We start from the raw sequence: 27,345 nt of genomic DNA on the forward strand, positions 1-27,345 counted from the left end.
ACAGGGGAATGACCCAACACAGGAAATGTTGTCGTTACGTAGAGCTACATAGATACATATGTACGTATGTGTAAAATTCAAGTTTCCAAGAAGAAATCCAAATAAATGACCCGGTTAAGAACCTAATCCCGGTTTTTCCTCCCTCCAAACGCCATCGCTGAGGCCAGTGGACAACACAAAAAGTCCAAAAATAATTAGAAACCCAAAAGGTAGATCCCCAAGGATCACAAGAAATTAACCGGGAGTCCCGCGTAGGGTACAAACGCATCGCTCCTGAACCATATATACGCTGTGAACGAACCGCCGAAATAAAATGTTTGATAAACTCAGTCCATCCTCATGTAGGACTAGTGATGTGTACATGCTCTCAATACGAAGTAGGAACCCACTTCTGACTGATGCGAATGCCTTCTCTCTCGTAGCGCGCAACAGCATCCCAGTCAACCTCAAGCTGTCCCATAGGCCCGGTGCCCTTGACCTGGATCTCAGGCGGAATGCGCATCCAGTCCGCCGCCCTGGCAATGGATTCTTCGTCCCAAGGTTCATAAAACTTCTCCAAGAAAGCAGCCTCCTCGGCTTCGTCTGGAGGAGTTAGACTAGCAAAGGCAGCCCAGTCATCGTCCACCGGAGTAGCTTCATTGATATCAAAGTCCTCGAGAGAATCATAGCCCAGGTGAGGCAGATCCTTGCTTGCGAGGTTTGAGAATGTGTCATGGATTGTGTCAAGCGAGGTGGGACACTCCGCCCAGGGATCCTTTGTGTCGCTATCCTCCAGTTTGATAATAACATCCTTCTTTCCATCCTTGTCAGCAGGCTTCGTTCCCTTGACAGAAGACAACTGCGGGGTGAGCAGCTGGGTTGATGCTGCAGCAGGAGACGCGGCCTTGGCTCCGAATTGGCTAGTGACTCTGGCCATAGGCGTGTTGTTGGCAAGGAGAGGGGTGGCAATACTTTGTTTCGCGGGAGAAGCTGCTGCACTAAGCTTGGTGGAGGGTGGGACCGGTCCGAGTGTGGTCACCTGCTGGGTTTCCGGACTATCATTGGGGTCCAATCCCAGACCCATCGAAATACTTTCATGGTAATATTTGAGATAATCGTCGATCGTCTCTTCCTCTTCGGGTTGATGGCTTTCTTCGACGTGCTTGTCCAAGATGGCTTGCGTAGCGAATCCTTGGTAATGGTGTTGACACTCAACCACACTGCATTTGAAAGCACCTGCCATAGCTGCAGCATTGGATGTGGCATCCGCCACCGCTTTGTTGTATTTGGCCGTTGCGCCAGGGGCTGCAGTTGCTTGAATCGGGGATGACGCCACGCCATGAGACTGCTTTCGCTTTTTGGGAGGAGGCAGTTTAAGATTCTCGGGGGCAAGTCCGCCTGGGGCATACTGAGGTACGCCCCTGGGAGACGGAGCCGCGAAAGGTGCAGCTGGGGCATTTGCAACAGACTGGCTAGAAGCGCGCCGGGCTCGTTGTAGGGCTTCTTCCTGTGCCTGCAATTGCTGTAAGTTCGTCGCATTCAGTGCCGGCATGTTGCCTTGGATTGCCTGAGCGTTGGAGCTAGGAGGTTGGGAGGCGTTAGGACGTTGACCTTGCTGCATGCGAGAAATCATCACTGCGAACAACTTCCGCATAAAAAGGATTGCACCAGTGAGGTAATCGGAAGTAACTGTGAAATGTTCATTTACAACCCAATCCTGCGAGGGCTTGAACTGCCTCATCAATTGGATACGCTAAGTGAGATCAGATTAGTCAACAAACGCCTATCCATGAATATTATCAAAGGAAAGCTTACCATGGCGAGAAGATTCTTCACATTCTTCTCCTGGCCTTGCATCTTTGCAAACCATTGTACAAGGGCATCCAATCGGCCGAGAACATCCAAAGCTTCACGCAGTTGTTTGGTCATGGCGGCCTTCTGCTCTGGCGAGACAGGGATAGGCTTTGCGGGAGGAGCGTTCTTGGCGATGTCATTATAAACCTCCATAACTTGCGGTGGTAGGTTTCTATTCCATGCCTCGTCAGCAGCAGCTCTGCTAAGTACCTGGCCCCGACTTTGAGACTGTTGCCTCCGCATATGTGCCTCAACCTGAGCTCGCTGTTGAGGAGTCATTTGTGCAAGCTGTTCCGGCGTAAAAGGAAGACCTGGCCGTTGGGGGGCCGTTCCTGGGGCGCCTGGAGCTGCCACGGGCTGGCTCATCTGGGGTGTGGCTGTGGCTCGGGCTTCAGTTGTATCATCTGTGCTAGGTCTCTTTTTCGAGGCCTGCTTCCCGGCAGCACCCTTAGCACCTTTGGCCGCAGCTCCAGCCTGGGGCTTTGCGTTCGCCGCTTGGGGTGTCGATTGCGGGGCTTGGGGATGCTGTTGCTTCATTTGCGGGACAGCCTGTACTGCAGGAACCGGAGGTTGCACCGCCGGTTGGTTTAGCTGGCCGGGCTGCGTGTTTCCTTCAAGTTGCATTGCTCGGTTCTGTGCAGCCTGCATCATCTGCTTTTGGCGGTTTCGGTACAGAATCTCCCGAATCTGCTCATCGGTGAAGTTTGACGCTTGGTGTCCAAGCTTTTGGCGAGCCATTTGGATGTCTTGGGCGGAAATTGGCCGCATGGCTGCCATGTTCATAGCAGCGGATTGTTGGCCAGGAGGGAAGCCTACCGCGTTCGTAAATGGAGCCTGGGTATTTTGGAATGGAGTTGCCGTTGGGCCCTGGCCATTCTGGTTGGCTTGATTTGCGGAAGCTGAAATCAGCTGGCCAAGGTGAAGTTTCTGAAGCATCATGAGGCGTGGGAGGTCGTTGGGGCTTGCAACTTGAGGGTTCGAATTTGCCCATTGCTTGAGTTGGCCCCATGATTTAATGTTGCTGGGAACTTGCATCGAGGTGCCATTCATGTTCAGAATAGACGGTGGGAAAGACACGCGGTCCATTTGCTTGCCCTGCTCAGGGGTCATCTCCACGCCATTGTTCTGCTGCCGCAGCATTTGGAGCTTATACATCTCATTTTGGCGTTGTTGACGTTGCTGCTGAGTCATTTGCTGGCCTTGGGGCATTCCTCCTGAGCTCAAATCCTGTGGGGCACTCATCGAGCCTCTCATCATGGCGTTGCCCATCTGGTTATTCATCATTGGTTGGGCTTGGCCTGGTTGCGGCTGCGGCTGCTGGCCGGGGTTGGCTCGGGCCATGTTGTTGAGAGCCGCACGGCGTTGCTGCATGATGAAAATCCGAGCTTGTTCAGGGGGCATGCGAGCGAGTTGTTCCTGGATGTGAGGCGGGATGTTGGAGGGGATTTGGGGTTGACCTTGCATTGCAGCCTGTCCTGCAACGCCAGCCGGATGCTGGCCCATGTTCGCGGGCCGAGACGGTGGTCGGGCTTGAGCGGGCACCTGGACCGGAGACATCTGACCCGGGGCCATGGGTTGATTCAGCATTGGCATGACAGGGCTCTGTCCGTTCAGTTGCGGTTGTGATTGAGGGGTCACTTGGCCACCATGGCCCGACATCGCCATTTGAGCCTTCTGGGCCGCTTGTGCACGTGCCTGCGCTTGGGCTTGAGCCTGAGACTGCTGTGCCTGGAACTGCATTCGATCCTGAGGGGTGTTGGACCCACCCTGCAGATGCTGCTGGGCAAGGAACTGAGCCTGAGCGTTTGTATTATTGGCGTTCATATTCGCCTGGCCGTTCTGGCCCATTTGCTGTGGAAACATGTTGTTGTTATTCGGAAATGGGGCCTGGTTCATTTGGGAAGAGCTGGCAGGAACAACTAGCTGACCAGCCTCCTGGGAGCGCAGGCCATCTGCTTGCTGTCCTTGGATATTTTCCACATTGCCAATGAAGTTTGGGGGTTCCATCGTCTGGCCGGGATTTCCGGGAAATGCAGAATTGCGTTGAAGATTTAACATATTTTGAAGCATCTGTCGCTGGTGCTGGGAATTCATCATCGGGTCGCCCATCATGTTACCATTGGTATCCACCCCAGCATTTGGCGCACGTCCTCCCATTTCCATTCGAGCGCGGCGATGGCGTCTGATCTGGTTGAGGGCCTGAGAGCGGAAAAAATAGGTCATTGGCTCAAGGTTTTTCCGTGCCAGGTATTGCCGCTGCTCGGGTGTCATGTTTGACAGGTTCAATTTGATCTTTTCCATATCTTCCGGGTTGGTTTTGTTCAGCATCTCGTTTGCCAGTCGAGAGACTTGGTCAAGATCTTGGGCTGAAAGCGTGCTGAGGTCGTCGACCATCGGAATCCCATTTCCAGGGCGCTGTTGGGACCGCTGTTGCTGCTGCTGCTGCTGTTGTTGTTGCTGCTGCTGTTGGAGCATCGCCTGCGACTGCTGTTGCTGTCGCTGCTGCATTGCTGCCTGCTGGTTCTGTCCATTCATCCCCATTGCCATCTGCTGTTGGCCAGAAACCGGGGACGCCTGCATGTTCTGATTGATGTGCTGCGGAAAAGCGCCTGGGATCTGATTTTGACCAGCGCCCGTCTGGGGCATCATTCCACTTTGGTAAGCGACCGCGGCCTGTCTCTCTCGGGTGTTTCTGATGTGAAGAAGCTTCTCGGTACATTCCTTTTCGTATTCGATCTTCTCGTTGGCTTTGGTGAATGCTTTTAATTCGAAACTCATGGCCGCCTGGGCCGCTTGGTGGAGATCGATGCGAGGTTGGATCAAACGGAGGGAGGTGATCCTAATTCACGTAAAGGTTAGACCAGATAAAAAATCAAAGCGCAAAGCCGGTTTCGCAGGCAAAAGATGATGCAACTTACATTTGATAAACATTTGTCGCCCGAGTCTTGATTAGAACTTCTGCCTTCCAACCGCCAAATGGTCCCTGGTTTTGCAACATTTGCGCAACATAGGTCATCATAGCTTGCACACTGTCATTCTTTGGAACCTGCATGTTTGCGTTCATCCTCATCGTGGCATTCGGGGCTGGCCGGCCAGGCCCCGCGCCCGGGTTGGGGAACTCTCCGGGATTCATAGCGGACACCCCATCAATGGGGGATCAATGGGCAATCCGCGAAAGGTTTCTTGAAGGTTGGCATTCGCTAGGGGGGTACCATGCGCAACTGTGAAGATGTCGCAAGATTAGTGATGAAGACGCAAGGAAGAAGTTCAACACGAGTTGATCAGCGGGAGGGAAAAAAAGGTAAGCAGGTGCTGGTGTGGAACCGTGAGTCGAGTCGATCAGGAAGGGTGGGGATGGGAGGGAAATGGACGAAACGGAGGACAGGAGGGACTGGAGGGAACCAACACCGAACAACACGACGAGGGAAGCCAGACGTTCGGGCACCAGCGTCAGATGAATTCAATTCGCTGGCCAGCACCTGATTGTGGCTTGGGGCGAATAAGAGCAATTGTAGGGTGGATTGGATCCGTGACAGGGATTGTGCAGCTCTCAAAGTCGCACCAGGCCTCAGTTGTCCTCTCCACAATGGCAAGAAGATTTGGGGGGGTAGGAGAAAGAACGGAGTGTACTTACTGAAAAACAGAATAACACTTGAGACAAAGAGACGTGCACAGATGTTGAACTGGAGGCAAAGAGAGAAGTGGCGGTCGAGTAAAAGATAGTATTATGTATGGTCTTTAAGGGTATTATTAAATGAATGAGAAGTAACAAGAATGAAATCAAAGGGCTATGTTTAATTAAACCATCATCCCATTGAGGGTTTTGGATTTAAGAAGAATAATAGAATAATGGTATCTGGGAATGAATTGGGGGGCGCGTATCAATAGGCTGGTATCTATTCGTATTGTGGTGTTACTAGTACTAATTGGGATTTTGGGGGGATCACCTGGGCACCTGGATAGCTCAAAGGTACAGAGTACAGAGTACTCCGTCCTTGGACGTGTACTTCTATTTTTGCTTAGGTTTACACTATTTGGCTAAGTATCCCTAGGGTACTGTATCTTGTTTCTTACATGTACTACAAATACATTACTGCAAATCCTGACGATCCCTCCGGCCGTTATTTAAGTACAGTGGTGTTCCATGAGTATTTGACCTTGGGTACTTCGGGTCCCACCTTAGGATCTGACCGCCATTCTAGACCGCCTACTGTATTAGTATATTAAATCTCGCGCGTCCTAAACACGCTAGCATATGCGCTGTATATTAACGCGTTTTGAAGAGATTTTCGCACTGTTTTCTTATTCTATATACTAAAACATGCCTCCTATACGTGGGAAAAGAGGCCCAGAGCTTGACTGTTTTACTAGAGCTAAGATCTGTGAACTGCATAGTACCAATGGTTGGGGTGCAACAACTATAAAAAAGAAGCGATTTCCAGATATTCCACGCTCAACTATTCAGTATACTCTTACTCAAGAGTCAAAGCGTCAAAAGCAACAGTCTTTAGCACGCTCAGGGGGGCCAAGGAAGCTTACTGAAGACGACCGTGACCATATATATGAGACTATACAACAAAACCCGTCAATCTTAGTCGCAGACCTACTCGCAGAGGTCGATTATAAGGTTAAACGTACCTCAATTTGGCGGCTGACCCATGAAATGGGCCTTCGAAAGTGGCGGAAAATGCAACGGCCTACTTTAACACCTCTATCTGCTGAAAAACGCCTTACTTGGGCGCGAAGATATGAGCACTTCACTTCTGAGGATTGGGCCCGTGTGTATTGGTCTGATGAGTGTACTATTGAACGTGGTATCGGTCAGCGTCGAGAATGGACATTTACCCGTCCAAAGGACCAGCTTTGGGAGCACGAAGAAGAGGGCCATCAAGTCCAAATGATACCAACCCGTGGAAAACAGATTAAACAGATGTTTTGGGCTGCCTTTTCTGGTCTTCCGCGACGCTCTGGTTTAATTCCATTATTTGGTGATCCTCAGTCTCGCCGCGGTGGTGTTTCATCTCGGACTATTGAAGAGCTTTACCGGCGTGTTCTTCCAACACTTCTTAATAGTATTGATCAAGATGCTATTTTTCAACAAGATAACGCACCGGTACACACTGCCTATATCATTCAGGGGACTCTTAATGAGCTTGGATGTGATATTATGGAGTGGCCTCCCTATTCGCCCGATTTGAATCCAATTGAGAACCTATGGGCGCTCCTAAAGGCCGAAATACTGAAGCGACACCCTGAGCTAATACAGCTCCCAAATAACGAAACTACGCTTGATCTACTAGTCGACGCTGCCCAGGAAGCTTGGGAGGGGCTAGATATTGAGATGTTTAAGCATCTATCTGATACTATGCCTCATAGAGTTGCTGATGTTATTAAATATGAAGGTTGGCATACTAGCTATTAAATTGGATTGAATTTTCGAGGTTTCTGCCTGGCAATATTAAAAGTGGGCCTACAAAGTGGGCCCACGGCCGAAGTACCCAAGGTCAAATACTCATGGAACACCACTGTACCTGAAAGCTCAAAACACGTCGTCACCATGGTGTGGATCTTAAATAATGCCCGATATTCATGTATTTATGTATTCATGTATCCATTGTAATAGGACAATTACGGGGTATATAAGAGGATGTATATCCTTTGTACATAGGAATATCCACATGTACGACAATAAAAAAAAAGGATTTTATTATCCCAAATATTTTACCCAAAAGCAAAAAAAAAAGAAAAGAAAAGAAAAGGATTAATAAAGGAAAATCAGTTCCCATCAGGATCGACAAAGGCGTTCTGGCCCTGACCTGATCCGGAGGAACCAATTGGTCAAAAATTCAGAAACACTGCCAGGAGGCTGCGGCTGGGTACCAGGTACTCCACTATACACTTGAGCACACGACCATAGCCAAGTCCCCAGTACTACCGTCCATGGGTACGTAGGTACAACCTTGGAAAGTCCTCTTGACACAGTTAGTCAGAGCTTAAGTCAGCCACTCTCCTGGCCCCCAAAACGTCAACCCCCATGGCCTGTTCTATATATACACTTCTACCTTTCAACCACTTTCAACATTCGGTCGCTTCTTTCATTTGCGCCCTAGATATCTCGCCATGAACAACGACTGAAAGTTCCATTCTTTTTCCCATTGGCTGTCGCTATTTCTTCAGCATGTTCCCCGTATCCGTGTCGGCCATCTCGGTGGGCTCGAACGTCTTTTTCGCATTCGCCCTGTTCCTCATCTCCGCACTTGTGTTACTTCTCCTACGACGGTTTCTCACTCTCCGCGCCACCCCTGCATATTTAAGTGTCCCTATATTTCTGGCTCTGGCTCTGCCCGCCAGTGTTGTGCTCCTTGTCCCCATCGACTTGGCGTCAAGTTCGCGAGATGGATCTGGCCCCAAAGCAATCTGGCTACCGGAGCGAATGGTTCTGGTATGCTGGCGCATTGCCTACTGGCTAATCTTCGTTCTCACCTGGTAAGTGCCCCGCGTTCTTCGACTTAACCAAGGACTGTCACTCATTCGTGTCTCTTATCTTACAGGGCCATCCTCCCATTACTCGGTGAATACGTCGACTCGGGCTACCGTGAGCCAAAAGGCCGACTTATGTACTCTCTTCGATCGAATGCCCAATATCAGTTAATTGTCCTGGGATGTGCTCTGGTGGGGTTGATCTACGTTTCAATCTCAAATGGGTTCGAATTCACATCCATCAAGGGTCTCATCATGGCATTGGCATATGTGTGGGGTCTCGTCCTTGCCATTTATCTCATGGGTCACGGTCTGGTTTCGATCCCCCGCAATCTGCTCCGAAACTCCAATGTGAGCGGTCGGCTACGCAGACTCCAGGCACATGCGCCCAAGGTGCACGATCGCCTGATGGACTCGGTCAATGAGTTAGCCAATCTCAATGGGCAGGTTTCACAGCTCCAGCGCCGTAAGACAGGTACTGCTCGTGACTTTCAGGAATGGATTGAAGAGCTTCGGGAAGGGCACGGTCAACCCGACGTGCGGGCCCCGATCCTCGAGTCACCCGATACATCCGCCACAATACCTTCTGTCATCACCGAACGCTATCTAGCCGACCTTACACGGCGGCTTCAGCGTGCTCGGCACATGAAGGCCAGATTTGTAGATGAGTGGGATCGTCTAGTCCAGTTATCAGCAGATCTCCAAGCCATCATCAATTCTGCAGCTTCAAAGAAGCTCGAATTCGCACCGGCCCCACGTCGGTCATCCTGCATCCCTCGTGTGAGACTGCTCACCCCGTACATGCGATACCAGCTGTATGCCAACGTCATCCCCTCGGTAAGGCTGGTATTTGGCGTGTTCTTTGCAGTGGCATCAGCCTGCATTGTTTGGTCGGAAATGATCAAGTCTTTGGCGCCCCATCTCTCCGCCGTGAGTTTGACCGTGGTCCCCAATTGGAAGAACCAACAAGTTGGCTTCGGTGGTCAGCTTACAGCCTCTGCTTGGCTATTATACATGTGTTCGGCAGCTCTCGTTGGTGTCAGTGATGTTAAGGTATGGGGAAACCGCGCGCTTGTCCGTCGTAATACATATGGCGAAAGCGCCTGCTGGTACGCTGGTCTCGTGGCTCGGCTGACCGTACCAATTGCGTACAACTTCTTGACCTTCTTGCCAAAAGAGTTCCGGCGAACCACCACTTTCTACGAATTCCTTGGTAAACTCATCAACCTGACGCCGCTTGGGAAAGGGTTTGACTTCATCTTCCCTATCTTCATCCTCCTGCCTATCTGCGCAACACTATTCAACCTATATGGGCGTATCAAAAACATCTTTGGTTGCGGCCTTGCAGAGGATGATGATATCAACGATGTTGAAAACAACCCTGCCGGGTATGGCATGGGTGGCTGGCGTGAGGGTCGCGACCTCATTGAACGGGAATTGAATGGCTTCGGTTCTTTGGCAGTGTCCTCCCGTGGTAGTCGTTCAACGTGGGCGTCGGATCGTGACGATGAAGGTTCCCCCGGGTCGTCCAGACTGCGAGTCCCGGCTGCAGAGAGTTCTCAACCTGCCCAGAGGACAGTGGTTGCCCCTACTATTGTAGAAGGTGAGGATGAGGAAGATGAGAACTTCTTCCAGTCCTTTGCACACCGCGTCAAGAACACATTTGATACTACCAGCACTCCTCGGTGGTTCCAGGGTGAGCCATTCCGACTTCCACGCTGGATGTCGGGTGATAATAATACCACAGAAGAAGGCTCAGCGCTATTTGGAGGTCGGGCTGTGCCTGGTCGTCTGCGCCTAGGTTGAACACGTGCATTGCGATGTTTAGATCTCTTCGACTGCTGGACAGTGTAATATATCGTTTTGCTTGTACATAGCCAATTATTTTTGTCTCGATTTGCTTACACTAGTTCCAATTGAAAATTTGGTAAATCACAAAGTGCACAAAGGAGGGAGGAGAGAAACATTAACTTGGTCATCATGCCCTGCCCCTCAAACCCTAGTCCCTCGTTATAATGGTACAGGTGCCCACCACTATGTACCTAGTGTCAGTGCACTCCGCCAGATGTAAGTTGCAAGAAATAGGCATCTTTTACATAGCAATTCCACACAAAGGGTATATAAATACCTATAATAGACATAAACACGGTTTTCTTGCCGTCGGGATAGTCAGCGACAACATAGGAAAATATGCATAGTTGGTATAAATAAAGTATAATAACTTGGTCTTGCCCCTGGTCAATACTGTGGAGTATGTCTGGAGTAATAGAATAGTTCGATTTTTACATGTTGATACACACACCCGTACTCTTTGGCTGGAATTTTACTACCGCCTGCCTTCGAGGTACGTGGAGCTAGAGCAATATATACACACGACGGAGGCTCCAACCCCGAGGATAATCATACTCCATATATAGGGATTAAAATACCATGGCTCCCCCCATGTATGACTAACGTATATGATTACTACATATGTAGTACTTCGATCGTGGATAAACCGAAGACATACTATGTATGTACCGGGTCTAGATCCCGTATGTAAACTCCATGCATGAGAAAAAGACGTTCACTTCAAGCTCAGAGCAGATCCTGCACGCCGCTAACGATGCCGCTTAACCTTTGTCTCACAAGGAGTACCAATTAATGGAACATATATGCGTAGCTGCTAGGTACCTATGTATGAACTTGATGTAGTACATATCTATCCATCGCAAAGGGCGCCAGTAATGACTCATCATGGTTTGATCGATCTCCTTAGCTTAGTCTGTAGTACCAAATAGCTCGATTTTAATTATACATAGGAAAGTCTCTTGCGCAAATTATGCTTATTTTACCGCCTTCGTATACACATAAAGGGATATCAAAAAAGAACAACTAAAAACATACCACAAGGCCGCAAACATACCCAAACTATGTACTATTTTTTATGATGATGCAGGTACCCAACGCCATTGCTTGGTGTTGGTGCTCCCCGCCGTTGATCTAGTCAAAGAGGCTTCAAGGAAATATCAACCCTGCAACATAGCTTCAAATAACCCAAAAAAATAGGAAGCCGTTTCTAGGAAGTTGAAGCTGTTATAGGCAAATCATGCCAAGAAATTGGAGGCTCATCAACAGGCCCAAGAAGCAAAGGATTCAATACAGGCTGACCACACAGCTTTAATGGCGGCAAAAGATGGTAACGGTAGAAATTGGTACATAGATAGTCATGTTGGTTACCTATAATTCCTACGTACTTGCATAGTTGGATAAATTAAAAACTGGTTATCCAGTGAAAAATGTGTATATAGTGGGGCGCACCAACCCTCAGCATGGGTAGTTGGGTAAGCACATAGCAGGAGCCAATATAATAAATGGATCATATATTTATATCCAACAGGAATTTGTATCACAAACCGAAATGGTTCAGTGGTTGCCTTCGTGGTCTAGTTTGGTCATGACGTCGGTCTCATATCCTTTAATATGACATTCTTGGTAACAAGATTGACATCCGAAGGTCTCCAGTTCGATCCTGGACGAGGGCATTTCTTTTTTTGGATTTTCTCACCATTTGCTGCCGACCCCTTCCACCTCAGAGTTGTAAAATTCATAAAACCACCTGTTTTATCATACTAAGCCATACCCATATAGACTAATACACAACATGACTATGTTCTACTGGCTTGGTTTTTCCATCCGCTACCTATTTTTCCTAGACACCGCGGCGAGGTATAGGTCGGGTCCTACGTTATACATCTCCTAGGTATCTCTCCACAAATATATAATATCGTCTGGAAGCCCCTGCACCCAACATATATAAAGGATTATTGATTTGCCCGTTCAAATTTATTCTATATACCATCGTAATAATTAAGGACTTATATACTCTAGATTTATACCTCGGGTGTGACTGGATCTGTACGAAAATGTAAGATTCCCAAGGCAGAGCTATATTTTTCTGGTCTATAATGGTAAAGACCTAAACTAATACGGTGTCAAGGAAACTATTCCTCGTGGCTATATGTATAGGGTGATTTTGTTGAATAATAGACTATAAGTCCTACTAGTTAAGCAGCATGAATAACGAAGTGAATCTTTCACAAAGTTGTCAAAAATAAATTGTAAGAATGTCTAATCTCTCTATACATAGAAATGAAGCCATATCTGTACCTTTCCTTTTTCCTCCCTGTAGAATTATCCATGTCTTTCCATGACAACTGCTTTCTGTGATGGGAACAAGAAAGAATCGTAGGCAATGAGCAGTATCATTCCTAAGCGCTGTATTCTCCCATACTCTCATGGTTCGTATATGAAGGCGGTGATGCATGGGAGTTAGTCCGAATTGTAATCTTGAGTCAAGATTTCAGTATCCTCGAATTCGTATGGTAGAATAGTTGGCAGAGGTGTCAGACTACATCAACGACGCTAATCTCGATTCCGTCCGTATGAGTCCTAGGTTCCTTAGCATGCAGGAAATGTAGAAGTGACACGTTGCAGAAGAAGCAACATATATATGAAATCAATTTAGGGTTTAGCATTGAACCTCCAAATACATATTAATTATGACGAATTAACTTGGGTTTTCATCAGACTCAAGAGGTGGGGGGAATAGCAGTGAAGTAATGGATAGCCATGTTCTGATTAAGCTGGCAATGGTGGGGTTGTAGGCTAGTAATTCTAAGTCCCTTCTAACGTATCCTTCCAGGCCCGGTGCTGATTCCAATATTTGCTCTATAATATCCATAGTGATCGATAATTATTGCAGAGCATTAAGGGGGACGCACGATGGTAAGTTGTAGGGATTTGTCTGGTATAGCTGTCTGGCTGGTAGTATGGAATGGGAAAATAAAACGTGTGAAGTATATTTACTTTGATTCTAAATGTAACAAATAAATGAGCCTATAGAATTGGGTATGAAATCACTAGTTATATGTGCATTGGGATCGCATATCGTTGGTCCTGTATAGGTGAGCATCGGATACGTAGTGTGGCGGTTTACTATTTATCATTGAGGCATAGATATGCAACTATAAGTACGGGGTATAAGCTCGGCAACGATGACATCCTAGGCTACCTGGGAATCAAACTACGATTTCTCATTGTATATTAGCTCTTTTGGTCGAAAGGGCGGTCTTCTGGTATCGAATCGGTCATGCCAAATCTACCTTGATTGGTTGTCGTTTAGAGTTTATATCTCGACAACGATATTAAAGTCAGATATATAAGATATTATTTATCAATACATCTTAACTATATACAGTTAGTAACCGTCTCGAATAGCCCCCTAGTAGACTATATGAGTTGTTTGTTATATCTAGCGCTGATATCCAAGACATATATACTGGTCTGTTAGCTCAAGGCGATACTTTTACTGGTATATACATACAGCGAGGGAAACTTCCTACAGCCAACGGACGGGAACTCACAGCCTTATGAGTTTAACCTTGGCGGATTACGCCGCGTTTGTTGTAGATAAAGCCCCCCAAAAAGTATATGATGCTACTGACACTTCACAAAGACATCCCGTCGAGATGGTACACCAATAGATAATCAATCCATGATTCTTTTGATCATAACATACCTTAGTGGATAGTATTAAGATGACCAGTTTAATTGGTAAAAATTCAATTAAAAAATTGAAGTACTCCCATTTTATCCATTACAGAATAGCTTTGTAGGGTTGCTTACAAGTATTTTGGTTCATATAGTCATTAAATTCACAGAAAATCAAAACGGGTCCAAGTGGCTCAGTGGTTGCCTTCGTGGTCTAGTTTGGTCATGACGTCGGTCTCATATCCTTTAATATGACATTCTTGGTAACAAGATTGACATCCGAAGGTCTCCAGTTCGATCCTGGACGAGGGCATTCTTTTTTGCCCCCCCAGTTAGAATATAAAAATGTGTTGTTCAACCTAACAAATCGCGACATTGGGTCTGTTGCACAACGCACAATTTTTCCTAGTGCACAATTTCCAAAAATTTAGGTTGTTTTTTATGTGGCACGCTTATACAGACATGATATCTGGATAATCTGGATTTTCTAACCCTCTATCTAGTTAGAGATAAGCACAGTGACGGCCTATCAGTCTCAACACCCTAGTTGTCGCCTTACTATAAAATCATACCGTTTTGTTCAATCTAGTTTGATAGTTGATAAATTGAAAACGTACTGGATTTAAATTTCATTAAGTTATGAACTCTGTCCAACATGTAAACTTTACAAAGCTCGGCGGAGACCTACAAAATATTCAGCCGTCTTTCATTGTCTGGTTATAGAGTGATGAACAACACTTAGGCATTAGCGCTCAGTTATGTCATCACAAGCACGAGTGGCTTAGTGGTTGCCTTCGTGGTCTAGTTTGGTCATGACGTCGGTCTCATATCCTTTAATATGACACTCTTGGTAACAAGATTGACATCCGAAGGTCTCCAGTTCGATCCTGGACGAGGGCACATTTTCTTTTTGTTCCCTGCCCACTAATTGTGAACCTGCGGGTTGCGACCTCTCTATCTTTACAAGAATATCGGCCGCAAGGAAGGGGCCAGAATCATATTTAATGTTTTTTATGCTGTGTCTCTTTATACCTAAAGATCTCTTGGTTGAAGATATCCGAGGATGGGGATCCCACCAGCAAAAGAATTATTCTTGTGAAAGTGAGGCTATTCCTAGGCGTTTTGACACCGAGAAAGACGGTATTGGTGATAAGGTTGAAAAAGGAAGGGAGATGATGATATTGATGAATGATATTCTCCTTGGACATGATCTTTTTGCCATCTAGGCTACTTATCCTGGGCGCCCGTTAGCGCTGGAATCTCGGAATATCATCTTCCTTACATAAATATATATTTATTTGCAAAGCTTAGGGGTTGCGTCAAACTACAATGTAAAGGACTCCTAAGGGACTCTTTTCGTTAACAGGAACAAAGACGGTCTAGTCTTTTTCTCTCTGAGAACCCATGTCTGCCAAAGCTTCAACCACTTGATAATGAATGACATATAGAGGTCCCACTATTTTCCATCCTCTGAGACCTTTGCAGCCCGTGAATTCTTCTCCCTGCATTTGCAACAAAGTGGCACCAATAAGAGCCTGTGGACCTTGAACTTTTCGGTGCCATCTTTTCCCTCCTTTGTTCTACATGGACATATAACCTCGCGACCTAGTTTCCTCAGAATATCGGCTTCTGCTTGTGTTTCCTGTTGCCGCTGCAGCCGTGGGCCATGACCGCTTGGCACCCTGTAACATGACCGGCAATTGTTACTCCCTTCTGACCTATGCCAGGTCTTCGAGACTCCTGGAAATCTCCACACGGCGTGGCATCTAATACAAATACGCGGCGGCCTTTCCTGAAGCCTTGCAAGCTCATCCGGCGTCGGGGCGAAGTTTTCGGGGCTGGTTCGATCTTTACCATACCTGACTAGGTAGGCATAACATTCCCCGCACTGTAAGCCAACCTGTTGCCAGTACAAAAGTGGCTTGCCATATTTGAGCCGGTTGATATCCTCGGTCATAGGACAATTACCATTCTGGCACGTCCCAACAGCTTATACAAGAATGCCCTCATTCTCCTGGCGCCTCTTTGCTTCAAGAGATCGCCGCTCGCCTGTGGCATATTTCGAAGCCCGACAAACTCTACACCAGATCATCCGGAATTCATCCAACCACGTGTAATCAGGCGCATTTAGATCCCGTGGAGCGTGACAGCGTCCACATTCTACCTAGACCCCAGCCTTCTTGTCCTTGCGTCGCTTTTGCTGGGCTCCAGCGTTTGCCACATACTCCACATCAGGCAAACTATGTTCACAGTCCCGGTTGCGGTAACCGTGGCAGTAGGAGCAAATGAACCCAGCAAAGGAGTCATCTTCCTGGAGCAGGAAATGCCGAGTCATCGTGATTGGGTGACTTTCCACTTTCTCCAACGTGTGCCGACGATAAACCGTTTTTGTCACAGGGAACATTGCTGCACTCCGACGCTTGTCGAAGCTTTGTTCCAGGTATTCCCAGCTTGAGAGACCAGCATGAATTTAATCCTTTCCACCCTGTATTCTCCAGCGTGGGATCTCGAATTCCTTCGGCCAGCTCAAAAGTACTCAGTGTGCTACTTGGGCATACATACCCACGCCACTGGAAGGTGTCAAACAAAATCAAAAAACTGTCCTTCCGCGAGCTGGGCATCGGCAGCATCCACACCTGAGCCAAAAACAGCGAGCAGCACGAATCGGCCTAAAGTACCGGATATGCGCGTTCTATCATAATGAAGACTTCGAACACCAGTTTCGATACTGTTTTCATGTCCGATTCGTCGGACTCACCCCTGACCAGAGAATCCCACGTAACGGTCATACTCATACTCTTGGTCCGGAAAATCGCCAGGCACCAAGTGACAGTAAGTGACCATGCGTTTGTCGACATAACGCAGCAAAGGGAGAGCGAGTAGATCTTCAACCATTTACTTGTCCTTTTCAAAGAGAGCTTTCACCCCTGGCAGTGTAACCGAGAGGATATTATCCAAGAGTGAACCCACATTGTATCGTCGCAGACTGAGAAAGAAAGTCCAGGTGATAAGTTTGTCTCTCACAAAGCAGGAAAACGACATGCTCTGAACCCTGTCAAGCAGGGGCTCAACAACGGACCTCAGGGCACGCTCAAATTTATTCATTTATTTGTGGCCTAGCTCATCCATTAGCCGCTCTGATCTATAGTACCATTAATTCCTGTACATTCTATAATTTTACAGTTGGTCTGAGTGGTCCACCAGGCAACTCGAGCAGATATGGATATATATACCCACCTGGTAAGCCATCGGCGCGCTTCCAACCTTCCAAGGTTGGAGCCCTAGAAGGTCCACTTTACTATGGAATTGATAAGCAAGGTGGAAGAAGGTCTTGGCGCTTAGATACGTTACATGTACTCTTTAGGACCCCTTAGGACATATATGTAATTATGAACTAGTTACCTTGGAGCTCTGCTCTTAGAAATTTGCATATTAAGATGGTTGAATAGCCACTATATTGATATCTTACCCAGCCGATATACACCAAAAGAGGCGGGGAGCTGTATGACCCCGCGATTTTGCACATACATACGCCGATCGAGGTCAAATTGGGTTACTCAACATCACAAAAGAGCCTCAATATTACAACGAATAAGGAGCTACCTTGATGATATATCAGAGAAAGCTTGACCACCCAGAATCATGCCATGGTTGGAAAATATGTCACCAAATGTAGGATCGTAGAATGACAAGTAATCTAGATGTGATAGGTCTGCCTCAGGCCTCAAGTATCGCCACACTTCCAGGCAGCCTTGAGGTACACAAGGCATCCGTCGACTTATCCCAACCATTCCAAATATCGCCGTAACTCCAACACCAAAAGAATCGACTTGAAATCAGACACTCCACTAGGCAGACGAACCATTGTTGGGAGTACACCAATAATTGCTCAATTCGATGGCAAAAAAAGTACTCTCCGCCTTATCTGCCTATTCCGGACGACTTGGGGGCATGACTTCACCATCCACCTGCTCTCTTTTCCCCTCCACAGAGATCCATGACTTTACTGCCCCCAACCCTCGCTCAGTCCACATTGGGCGAGAAGTGCGCAGTATACATAGACCAGGTCGCTGACATCCTCCCTGTTCACCTACATTCCCTCCGCCACCAACTGGACCCTATTCTCACCTACCTGTCCAACACGCCCCTCGGTCCTCTCGCGCAAAAGTTACCATTTACCCCAGATAATCAGCCTATCGCCCTTTTTGCAGCTGTTGCAGTCTGCCTGTTCACCATCGTCGTGATGAGTTGGCGCAACCCCTTAAAAATGCTGCGCCGCTCGCCAAGTTATGCTCCCGCCTCCAACCCGCATGTTAGCGATGAGGACTTTAGTTATATCACACCTTCAGATATCGCAGACTCACAAGGAGGTGATACCGACCCGGATATTATTTCCCTCCGCCACCGTGGCACCATCTACCCATTGCGCTTCCGCGCATACGCGATCGACGACGGTGTCTTGACCATCGGAGACCTACGAGAGGCCGCCGCTGAGAGCACCGGAGCCGGCGACCCGAACTGCGTGAGACTGCTGTACAAGGGCAAGCTACTCAAGAACAACGCGCGTACATGCAAAGCCGAGGGGCTCAAGCAGCACTCCGAGGTGCTATGCGTGGTCTCCGAAGCGGGAGCGGGCTCCCCGAGCGATGCCTCCGACGACGGGCACAACATTCCTGTAATTGCATCGGCGCCAGCACCGCCGCCACTGCCCCGACCTACTAGTGCAGGAGATGCATCGTCTCCTCCCACATCCTTGAGTGGAAAGAGCAAGAGCTCGAGAAAGAAGAAACGCAATGGCAAGAAGTCGCCCGTCAGCACAGAAGCCCCTGCTCCATCTCGGCCACCACGGCCTACATCGTCAGGCCACTCAGGCACCCCCTGCACCGCCGCCTAACCTCAAGTTGCTGCATACCCCGCTGGAGCAGGTCACTGCTTTGGCCGGATGGTTCGAGCAGGAGATGAAGCCGCTTTGCGAGGAATACATTGCGAACCCACCTAGTGACCCAAAGAAGCGAGACTATGAACATAAGAAACTGAGCGAGACGATCCTCGCACAAATCCAGCTGAAGGCAGATGGAATCGAGCCAAATGGTGATGAGGTTGCGCGCAGTGCACGTCGCGCCCTCATCAAGGATACCCAGGCGGTGCTCAGCGAGCTGGATAAAATTGCATAGCTGTAACATAGCTCACCAGTTGCCTACTCGGCTCCCCATCTCGCTGTGTATATTGGGGGATTTGAAATCGGGTTACAGGCATACGTAGACATGTACAACATGTATCAATCCCATTCCGAGTGGCTGTTTTACTGGTCAAGTTTCCATTTTGCTGGGACCTGTCCACTGGCTCGGGGTGTTTCTTTGCATGGAGGACATTGGCGTATTTGTGATATATCAACTTTGCGATTTCCCCAAAGAGTATTTGCCGGCATGTATACAAACCCTTTTTTTCTTTTCTCCTCTTATGTCTCTCCCATTGTTTCATGTAGGTATACACTAAGTGGGGGAAGTTCGAAGGAATACTCCGTATTTTCGCCGTTACTGTCTAGATCAATTTAGCGGCATCTCGAGGTGATCAACATGGTTCAGGGGCAAAGCACGGCCCAGGACTAAGTTGCGAGAATCCTCAGAAATTTTCAGAAATTTTGGTCTATTGAAGATTTCGAATTATTGATTAATATGTAATAAGATGGACATATGATGCATGTTTGGGAATATGCATTAATAAATAACAGGGAGTACTTCGTATAGTAGACCCATGTACTCTGTACTCTACTCCGTAGAGTGTCGGACTTGGTTTAGGCTATTTCTAGTGCTATTCCTAGTCTGGCGACGACACCTCTCCTTAGATTCTCCCTCTTTTTTTCCCTATCTTGACATTCTCTCTTCTATTTTCTATTTTCTCTTCTCTATTTTCAAGATTCTCTCATTCATTTCACCCCCTTAACCATATTGGTACACTCTCCTTGTCTCAATCCCCGAGACCTCGAGGAAAGCCTTCCACGGGCCCAGCCCCCCGCCAGCTCTTAATTAGTCGGACCAAACTTGACAAACTGGGAAAAATATCCCCCCTGCAGTGGTCAACCCTAAGGGTCTCTCTGTTGACAATTTGCTGCTTTCGGTGTAAACCCCCCTTGCACTCCACTTCCCGACTCTACCTGGAATGTCTTGATCCGAACCACTCTCTACACCTCTACCTATTGAACCGGGTTACAGCTGGACTGGCCTTTTTCATTTGTGAACAATAACTGGAATGGCGGGCGTCGCTACGGCATATTCTGCAGATGCCTTAGCATCGCCCGTGGATGGCTCGCAATGGGAATTTGCGGTGCCACTTGGCCCCGAGGTAAGATGATTCCGTGTGGCATTCCAGTCTCTCACCTGGCAGCTCAAGAACGTGGAGGGAAAAAAAAGAGCGCTGATCCCCTTTTCCCCCGCAGGAAAGCCACTCATTGAAACAACGCACCTCATACGACTCCAATTCCGTCCGCGCAAAATTTTCTCGACAGCGTACCTCAAACGGTTCACGCAGCTCCTCGGTCTCGCGCAATGTCCATGCATATGAACCACCCTATTTAGCCTCAAACCGAGGACGGAGGGATCACAGTCTCAATCGACGTGGGAGTGAAGTAGGCAGTATGCGAGATGCTTTTGGTAGCGAGGCAGCCGGTCGTAAAGAGCCCGAGGAGGACAATGACGGCCTTGATGATGGAAAGACGAACCAGGAAAAATGGATCCACCGAGACAAACTGGCAAAGATCGAGAGTGAGGAGCTCCACCAGGCAGCCATTCTCTTTCAGCGACGGATGAGAGGAGAAAGCAAATCGAGTGCAGGACGTGGGAGGAGCCATGATCCACAGCAGAGCTCTGCTAACGGGACTGGTACCGCGAACTCACCCGCTACAGAATACTCCGAACCCTGGCCGAAAGTGCGGGAAGAACTCGGCAAGCGGGATGTGAATGGCAATGTAGATGACCATGAGCGGGAACACTGGGATCTCCGCCGACCAGAGGAGATTGCCGCCGACGATGCAGCCGCCAGCATCTACAGCCACCCAAGCCTTGGAAAGAGCGCCTCCCGTATACCCGTCTCTACAATTAGTCCAGTCCCCATATCCGGCGCCATGGGCCGCGATTCTCGCAGTTCACGGAGCCGTGCCGCAACAGACGAAGAAGACCGGTCTTCACGGAGCCGCAGAGCCAGCGAGCCTATCAACGTTGAGCAAGATGGTTCAACCCCTTCTCCAGAAAGCCGACCGGGCAGCCGCGGATTCAACAGTATACAACAAAACACCTCGGGCAAGAAGACAGTCAAAAGCACTGGCTCTACTAGCCGAAAGACCTCGGCTCCACCCACGAACCGGAAGGCGAGCGCTCCTCGATCTCGTGCTGTCTCCAGTAACAACATACAGCGCCCTACCACCCGGTCAGGTGAAAACCGTCCTCCAACAGCCACTAACCGGCCCGAAGGAGACCCGCCGTGGTTGGCAACCATGTACAAGCCCGATCCTCGCCTTCCACCAGACCAGCAGATGATTCCCACCGTTGCCAAAAAGATTATGCAGGAACAGTGGGAGAAGGAAGGCCGGACACCGAACACATACGACCGCAACTTCGCACCCCTCGCAGTGCACCCATTCGACGCGCCGTCTGTGACCAGCAAGGTCGAGCCAGAGCCAGAGCCAGAACAGCAACCAGTTGAGACTCTACAGCTCGAAGAGCTACCGCCTCGGCCGTCAAAGAGCCCAGAACCACCCCGCCCGAACACTAGTACTGGCTACAGCACTATGCCTAAGGTGCAGGACACGCCCCCAATGGGACTGACACCTAACCCCAACCCTAACTGGAGCCCTCCGGTTGTCACCGCGCAGCAGCTACCAAAGAAAGAGAAGAGCTGCGGATGCTGCATTGTGATGTGATGGACTCCCACTCCACCATCTGTCCAACCTCTCACCCATTTCTACAACATACTTTTGATATTTGCATGCCTGCTTGATTCCCTTCTTTGTTATTACTTTATTTCCAGCGTATCCGGCGGGATGGTGTTCTGTCGGTTCTGTTCTGTGACTTTATATCCCACGATCTAGGGCGTTTCTTCGCCTTGAGTTCAATTTTCTTCAGACTGTTTTTTAATCCGTCTTCAACACCAGAGCATGACTATTCTTATTTTTTTTTCCCCTCCCGTGCATTCATTCCTTGATATTTCCCTTCTTTCTTCTCATCCTTGCAATACCTACCAAGATGGTAGAATGGTAGGACGGAACTCCAAAAGCTCGCCCCAGATTGCGATGGATGAGATGGGAACGAGGGATTCGCGCCTCATCCTTCTTATCCTATATCTGCCTGTGGCTTTCTTGACTCTATGATTTCCTTTCTTTTCTCCAATCTCTGGATTTCTCCCTGAAACATCTTTAAAGCGTGCTTTTCCATATTCCCAAGCCTTCTTGCTAGCGATTTTCTCCTCTTTCTTTGGTCTGATTGGCCTGTTGGCGAGAGCAGTCAGGTAACTGGATTTGCTCGCGTGTTGAATGCCAGATAATTGCTTATGGAGCTAATCAGATATCAGGTTGAATGGACGAATACATCATATCTGCACGGAATTGCCACTTGTACTTGTAAGAGTGTAGATACTGCGTCAACTGATTGCCTAGTTCAAGATATATCAGAATTATCCTTTGTAGACACCTAGGAACTATATACATAGCCATCTAAACATTACCCAAATAAGACAAGAGTCTGGGCCCGGTGGGAGCTCCCCCAGCTGACAAATATCACCTGACATCATCGCCGCATTCAATCCCGCAATCTTGACGGAATAGCCAACCAATCCTCTCATATTTACCTACGTACCTGTACCCCGCCCCGAATATCCTATAAAAAGAGACATCGCCTCTTCCCCTTTTCGTCACAAACCGCCCACCATTTCGTCCATCTTCACCCGTCTTTTCGGCTCCTTCGCCGGCCCAAATCCCGCCGCCATGTCCGCCGCAAAGACCCGTGCTCAGTCTCTCATTAACGACAACGCTGTCGTCGTTTTCTCCAAGTCATACTGCCCTTACTGTGACTCTTCCAAGAAGTTGCTTGACGGCTTGAACGCGAAGTACACTGCTCTCGAGCTGGATCAGGATGGTGAGTCTTTAAATTTTTTTTTTTTTTTTTGCGTTGCTTCTTGTATTCTTCTCACAAGAAGAGTGTGTTTAGTATTGATTTGTTTATATTTCTGATACATGTTTATTTATCTTCTTAAAAAAATCAATCGCTAATATAAGTATACGACAGAGGAGGGAGCTGCTATCCAGAGCGCTCTTGCCGAAATCTCAGGCCAGCGCACCGTCCCCAACATCTTCATCAACAAGAAGCACATCGGCGGCAACTCCGACCTCCAGGGTAAGAAGGACCTGAAGGACCTCCTCAAGTCTGCTGGTGCTATCTAAGCGGTGATGTCACACAAGCAAGAATCCCCCGAGATGTCACTCTCGAATAGAATATAAACTACATATGGAGGTAGTTTTTTATTGCACAGCTTTTACCTCTTATCTAACTTCTAGACGTCCCTTCGAATTCTTTTTTAGGTTTAGTAGATGTGTAATGTGGGCAGATATTTCCATAGTGTGGAGTTGGAGGGATCAGGAGAATCTGCCATCTTCCAGCATTAGATATGCATTGAGTGGAGCATTGCCATACAGCTCTGGAATATTTTGTAGAGCCAACAGAGGGCAAAAAGAAAGCAAACAGCGACACACTAACGTACAGGTATGTTAATACAAACAAACAAAACCAAATCAGATAACCTTCTGCACAATGGTTCCAAGGGGCCTCTCAACAATCGACATCAACCCCTCGACAATACTCGTCCGGGCCCCCTCACTGGAGACAGTCTTGCCAGCCAGATAATTCAACCAAACAAGCCGACTAATCCGCTCATCAGCAACGCGCCCCATCCACTTAACCGGCTTGTTAGCCCCAGGCTGGAAAAGCGCATCCAAAGCGCCATGTGCATCACGCATCAAAACAAGCGTCTGACCCTTGGGGACCGACTTCCCCTTCCCAGAACCGAAAACAGCCTTGAAATCATTCATCGAGCTTCCGAAGCTCTCATCCTGGAACTCGCCGAGCCCCGCAGCCTTCTTGGCCTGTGCGCGCGCAGTAATACCACGCACCCATCCGTCGCGCAGATGCATAAAGTCCGTGTTACGAGTAGGCACGATGCGGAATGCAGTGCGGATGCCGTTATCCTTGATGATCGCGGACCAGGCAGCGTCGCCGCGCTCCGCATCAAGGAGAAGCTCCTTGAGCTGCTGGCGCTCCGGCGGGACGAGGGAGGTAGCGGCGCTTGCACCGGCGCCGGAAATGGCAGCGTCTGCATCGGCGCCGGGGGTGGGCGGGTGGATTGCTGTGCGCAGGAGACGGCGTTGTAGCTCGGTGATGTCGGATTTCGCGACGTACATGCCGACTACGTAGACTTGGACTGATAGGAAGGAGACGGTGCGGATGCCGAGACCGAGGAGTTGGTATTCTTCGCCTGTGGACGGGGCTAGATCGTCGCCGCTTTGCTTGCCTTCTGTTGCTTCGGATGTCGGGAGTCGGATTGTGCTTGGAAAGTGGGGGATTGTGCTTGTTCCTGTTGGAACTTGCTCGAGTCTGTCTTGGCCTTGGATTGTTATTAATGATGGCCCGCCGCTGGGGAAACCGACTGGTCCGTCCATGCGCATTGCGCCATTCTTCGGGGGTGCGGTTGTGGTCTTGTCGTCTTTGTTGGTTTCTAGTTCGTTAAGGCCGAATAGGTCTAGCTTGATGACGCCGTAGAGACCGGCTGCGCAGGTGATTATGCCGGCTGCGGACAAGATCATCTTCCGCTGAGCTTGAGAGGCGTGCTGGAGATCCGCTGCTGCGGATGCTCGGGAGCGGAGGGGGTTATTGGTTGCATTGGAACGGAGGGGTGTGGTAGATAGATGCCGGGAAGAGAGGTGTGATGTGCGGAGTTGTTGCCGGGTGAGGCATTGGTAGGCCCGCCATGGGTTTTGACGGAGTGTGGAGGCCATTTTGAGCTTGGTTTGTTTGATGAGGAATCTCGAGGGCAGGATTGGCGGGTGACGGAGATGGAGTGTGGGGATGCACGTGATATGGCATGATCTACATGGGATACCGTCATGTATGAACAAGATTTTGATGGAATAAGATTCTCTATTTTTTTATATATATATATTTTTTGGTGGATTACTTGTAATGACAACGTCTTATTTATCTAGCGCAAAATTTGGTACATCTTGATGGTGGTAAGCTAAATGATCAATTCTCTAGAGATCTAGATCATTGACTATGTGCGTGGTTAATCTTTATTTGACAACCACCTTGTGAGAGCCACCGGTGACTTTAACAGTTGCAGTACCATCAACATAAGATACTTCTCTCGTCAATTGGTCACCATCAATGGTAATCGAAGGCTTCTTCGACGCAGTGACATAGGGCAAAATAACATCCCCTACAGTACCCTTCGGCACCGAGAAAGTCAACACATATCCACTCGAGTTCAAAACCCAAGATGCTTCAAACTTCCCAAGAGAGGTGACAAAGCCAGCCTCGGCAAATTCTAGATCTCCAAATTGCGGCGCGATTTTCAACGTCGATCCTAGTGGCGAGACCACAGAGAGACCGACAACATACTCTGTCAATGCAGAGGTCGGACCGGAGGACCAGCCGTGCGCATGTGAGACATATGATGGATCATAGCCATACCCGCGGTCCATCCGATACCCGAAAGTCCCGTTCTGTAGATAGCCCTCAATCACCGTGCTCTCTGTACCATTCGGGTTGTTGATATACCAACCCCAGCTGCGACGAATGAGTTCCAGTGCGCGTGCAGGTTCCTGGGCAATGAAGTGACTTTGAATCTCGAAAGAGGATATGAACGAGGCAATGTTCTCTGGCAACTCGGGAGCTACGGCCCCTATGGGGGTCCAGTTTTTGAGAAGCTTTTCTGAAATGCTGGCTATGCGCTCTTCGTTTACAACACCGAACATAATTGCCATGCTGTTAGCATCTTGTGGATGGAGAGAGGTCTCAGTTGCATTGTCTTTGAATGCGCCGTATGACTCGTCCCAGCAGTAGGTGTTGATTGCTTTCTTGAGATTGGCGGCCTGAGAGCTCCATTTGGTTGATAAATTGCTCGAGTCTCCAACCCACAAAGACAGAGATACCCCTGTCTGCAGGGTATGATAGAGGCTAGAATGTGTTAGTTGGAGAGCTTTCTGTATAATGGATCCACAGCATACATCATCTGTGCTTCTGAGTTGTTGTAGCCTTGCTGCCATCTCGCCCAGTCTCGTGTGCCTGTTACATTCAAAAGCCCGCTGGGGTAAGTCACCTTTCCATATATATATTCCATGGCGTGCTTATAACTGGCCCAGTTATCCAACAAGAAGCCTGTGTCATTGGTATAAAGCACATATTTATAGGTGCCAATCATAGACCACATATGATATGTGTCCGAGTCCTTCTGACTCAATGGAGGCCCGGACTCATCAAATGCGCCTGTTGTTTTGTTCTATAATTTCCATAACTGTCAAATATGCCTAAAGGGGAACAACATCATAGCTTACCTGGGTGTTGTACATAATCTGCAAAGCGTTCTTTACACTTTCCAAATCCCCCAGACTCACAAAAGCGGAAGGAACGGCAATGCCCATATCACCAGGCCAGACCGCACGATCTCGCTTTGCGCCATCGACAATAATCGTATCTCCCGGTCCAAGAGTCCCATTGTTTATCCATCCGGATGTAACACCTTTTGTAACACGGCCAGTATTCACAGGGACCTCATTCGTCTGCAGAGTATATGCGCCGCTGTACCAGATACGATTCAAGAGCTCATCACTGCAATGAAAGTACCCCTGGTAAGCTCGGAGATTCGACCAAGTGGGCTTAAACGCGAGCTCTAAGCTCAAATCCTCAATATGAACACTGGCCGAATCATTTGTGACCAAAAAGACCGTCAAGTACCGGAATCCACCCCGTAGGTATTTGTCCGGCATGATATATGTGCCCTTTCCGGCCGAAGAAATGTTTGCATACAACGCGCCATCATGATATAGAGCACTTGAGGAATCTGACCATTCACCAATCCAATTTTTAGCCTCTGTAAACGCCAGCCCTAGAGCTCCGCTGCCGGTGGAGGTGTAGTCTAGATGGACAATCCCACCCACTTCGATGCCAAAGTCAAATACTATAAGTGAGCCGTTTCCGTGTAATGTTGCTTTGTATGGATGCGAAGAGTATGTGACAGCGTTGGCTTTCAACTCTGATAAAGTTGAGGCCGGTCGTACTGTTCGCGATGCCGGTGCGTATATATTATTTTCCCATGGCCCACTAAATGCGGTGTCTGTAGGTCCAGAGCAAGTGGTATTACGCCAGCAAGTGTTTGCAACAGATGGCGAGAAGAGAGACCAAAGAATCAATACCACAAGGTGCCAGTATGATTGCGCCATTGGTGGCTGATTGGAGAGAT

The 27,345-nt window shown here is 48.5% G+C and overlaps 9 protein-coding genes across 9 annotated transcripts; 4 read left to right on the forward strand and 5 right to left on the reverse strand.

The window, feature by feature from the left end:
• Positions 1-367: 367 nt before the first annotated feature.
• On the reverse strand, positions 368-5,034 carry N7487_004270 (uncharacterized protein; the record flags this gene model as incomplete). The annotated part of the gene is made up of 3 exons (XM_056872017.1): positions 4,752-5,034; positions 1,795-4,672; positions 368-1,732 (listed from the first exon to the last, which is right to left on the reverse strand). Exons 1-3 carry the CDS (start codon positions 4,964-4,966, stop codon positions 368-370), a joined length of 4,458 nt encoding a protein of 1,485 aa, XP_056729737.1. The 5' UTR covers positions 4,967-5,034.
• Positions 5,035-8,011: 2,977 nt separating this feature from the next.
• N7487_004271 (LMBR1 domain-containing protein) lies at positions 8,012-10,119 on the forward strand (the record flags this gene model as incomplete). The annotated part of the gene is made up of 2 exons (XM_056872018.1): positions 8,012-8,319; positions 8,385-10,119. 2 exons carry the CDS (start codon positions 8,012-8,014, stop codon positions 10,117-10,119), a joined length of 2,043 nt encoding a protein of 680 aa, XP_056729738.1.
• A 5,890-nt stretch (positions 10,120-16,009) lies between these two features.
• On the reverse strand, positions 16,010-16,249 carry N7487_004272 (uncharacterized protein; the record flags this gene model as incomplete). The annotated part of the gene is made up of 1 exon (XM_056872019.1): positions 16,010-16,249. One exon carries the CDS (start codon positions 16,247-16,249, stop codon positions 16,010-16,012), a length of 240 nt encoding a protein of 79 aa, XP_056729739.1.
• A 176-nt stretch (positions 16,250-16,425) lies between these two features.
• On the reverse strand, positions 16,426-16,740 carry N7487_004273 (uncharacterized protein; the record flags this gene model as incomplete). Its single annotated transcript, XM_056872020.1, has 2 exons — positions 16,426-16,537; positions 16,604-16,740. 2 exons carry the CDS (start codon positions 16,738-16,740, stop codon positions 16,426-16,428), a joined length of 249 nt encoding a protein of 82 aa, XP_056729740.1.
• Positions 16,741-17,842: 1,102 nt separating this feature from the next.
• On the forward strand, positions 17,843-19,019 carry N7487_004274 (BAG family molecular chaperone regulator; the record flags this gene model as incomplete). Its single annotated transcript, XM_056872021.1, is given in 2 exon segments — positions 17,843-18,655; positions 18,666-19,019. 2 exon segments carry the CDS (start codon positions 17,843-17,845, stop codon positions 19,017-19,019), a joined length of 1,167 nt encoding a protein of 388 aa, XP_056729741.1.
• A 1,075-nt stretch (positions 19,020-20,094) lies between these two features.
• On the forward strand, positions 20,095-21,760 carry N7487_004275 (uncharacterized protein; the record flags this gene model as incomplete). The annotated part of the gene is made up of 2 exons (XM_056872022.1): positions 20,095-20,187; positions 20,282-21,760. The coding sequence occupies 2 exons, from the start codon at positions 20,095-20,097 to the stop codon at positions 21,758-21,760; spliced, it is 1,572 nt and encodes a 523-aa protein (XP_056729742.1).
• A 928-nt stretch (positions 21,761-22,688) lies between these two features.
• On the forward strand, positions 22,689-23,275 carry N7487_004276 (glutaredoxin; the record flags this gene model as incomplete). The annotated part of the gene is made up of 2 exons (XM_056872023.1): positions 22,689-22,970; positions 23,121-23,275. The coding sequence occupies exons 1-2, from the start codon at positions 22,820-22,822 to the stop codon at positions 23,273-23,275; spliced, it is 306 nt and encodes a 101-aa protein (XP_056729743.1). The 5' UTR covers positions 22,689-22,819.
• A 348-nt stretch (positions 23,276-23,623) lies between these two features.
• On the reverse strand, positions 23,624-24,883 carry N7487_004277 (chalcone isomerase domain-containing protein; the record flags this gene model as incomplete). Its single annotated transcript, XM_056872024.1, has 1 exon — positions 23,624-24,883. The coding sequence occupies one exon, from the start codon at positions 24,881-24,883 to the stop codon at positions 23,624-23,626; it is 1,260 nt and encodes a 419-aa protein (XP_056729744.1).
• A 294-nt stretch (positions 24,884-25,177) lies between these two features.
• N7487_004278 (putative alpha-L-rhamnosidase B) lies at positions 25,178-27,325 on the reverse strand (the record flags this gene model as incomplete). Its single annotated transcript, XM_056872025.1, has 3 exons — positions 25,178-26,063; positions 26,114-26,385; positions 26,441-27,325. The coding sequence occupies 3 exons, from the start codon at positions 27,323-27,325 to the stop codon at positions 25,178-25,180; spliced, it is 2,043 nt and encodes a 680-aa protein (XP_056729745.1).
• Between the last annotated feature and the right edge of the window lie 20 nt (positions 27,326-27,345).

Source organism: Penicillium crustosum, assembly GCF_028827405.1.
Source record: "Penicillium crustosum strain IBT 35664 chromosome Unknown utg000002l_segment0_segment0, whole genome shotgun sequence".
NCBI lineage: Eukaryota > Fungi > Ascomycota > Eurotiomycetes > Eurotiales > Aspergillaceae > Penicillium > Penicillium crustosum.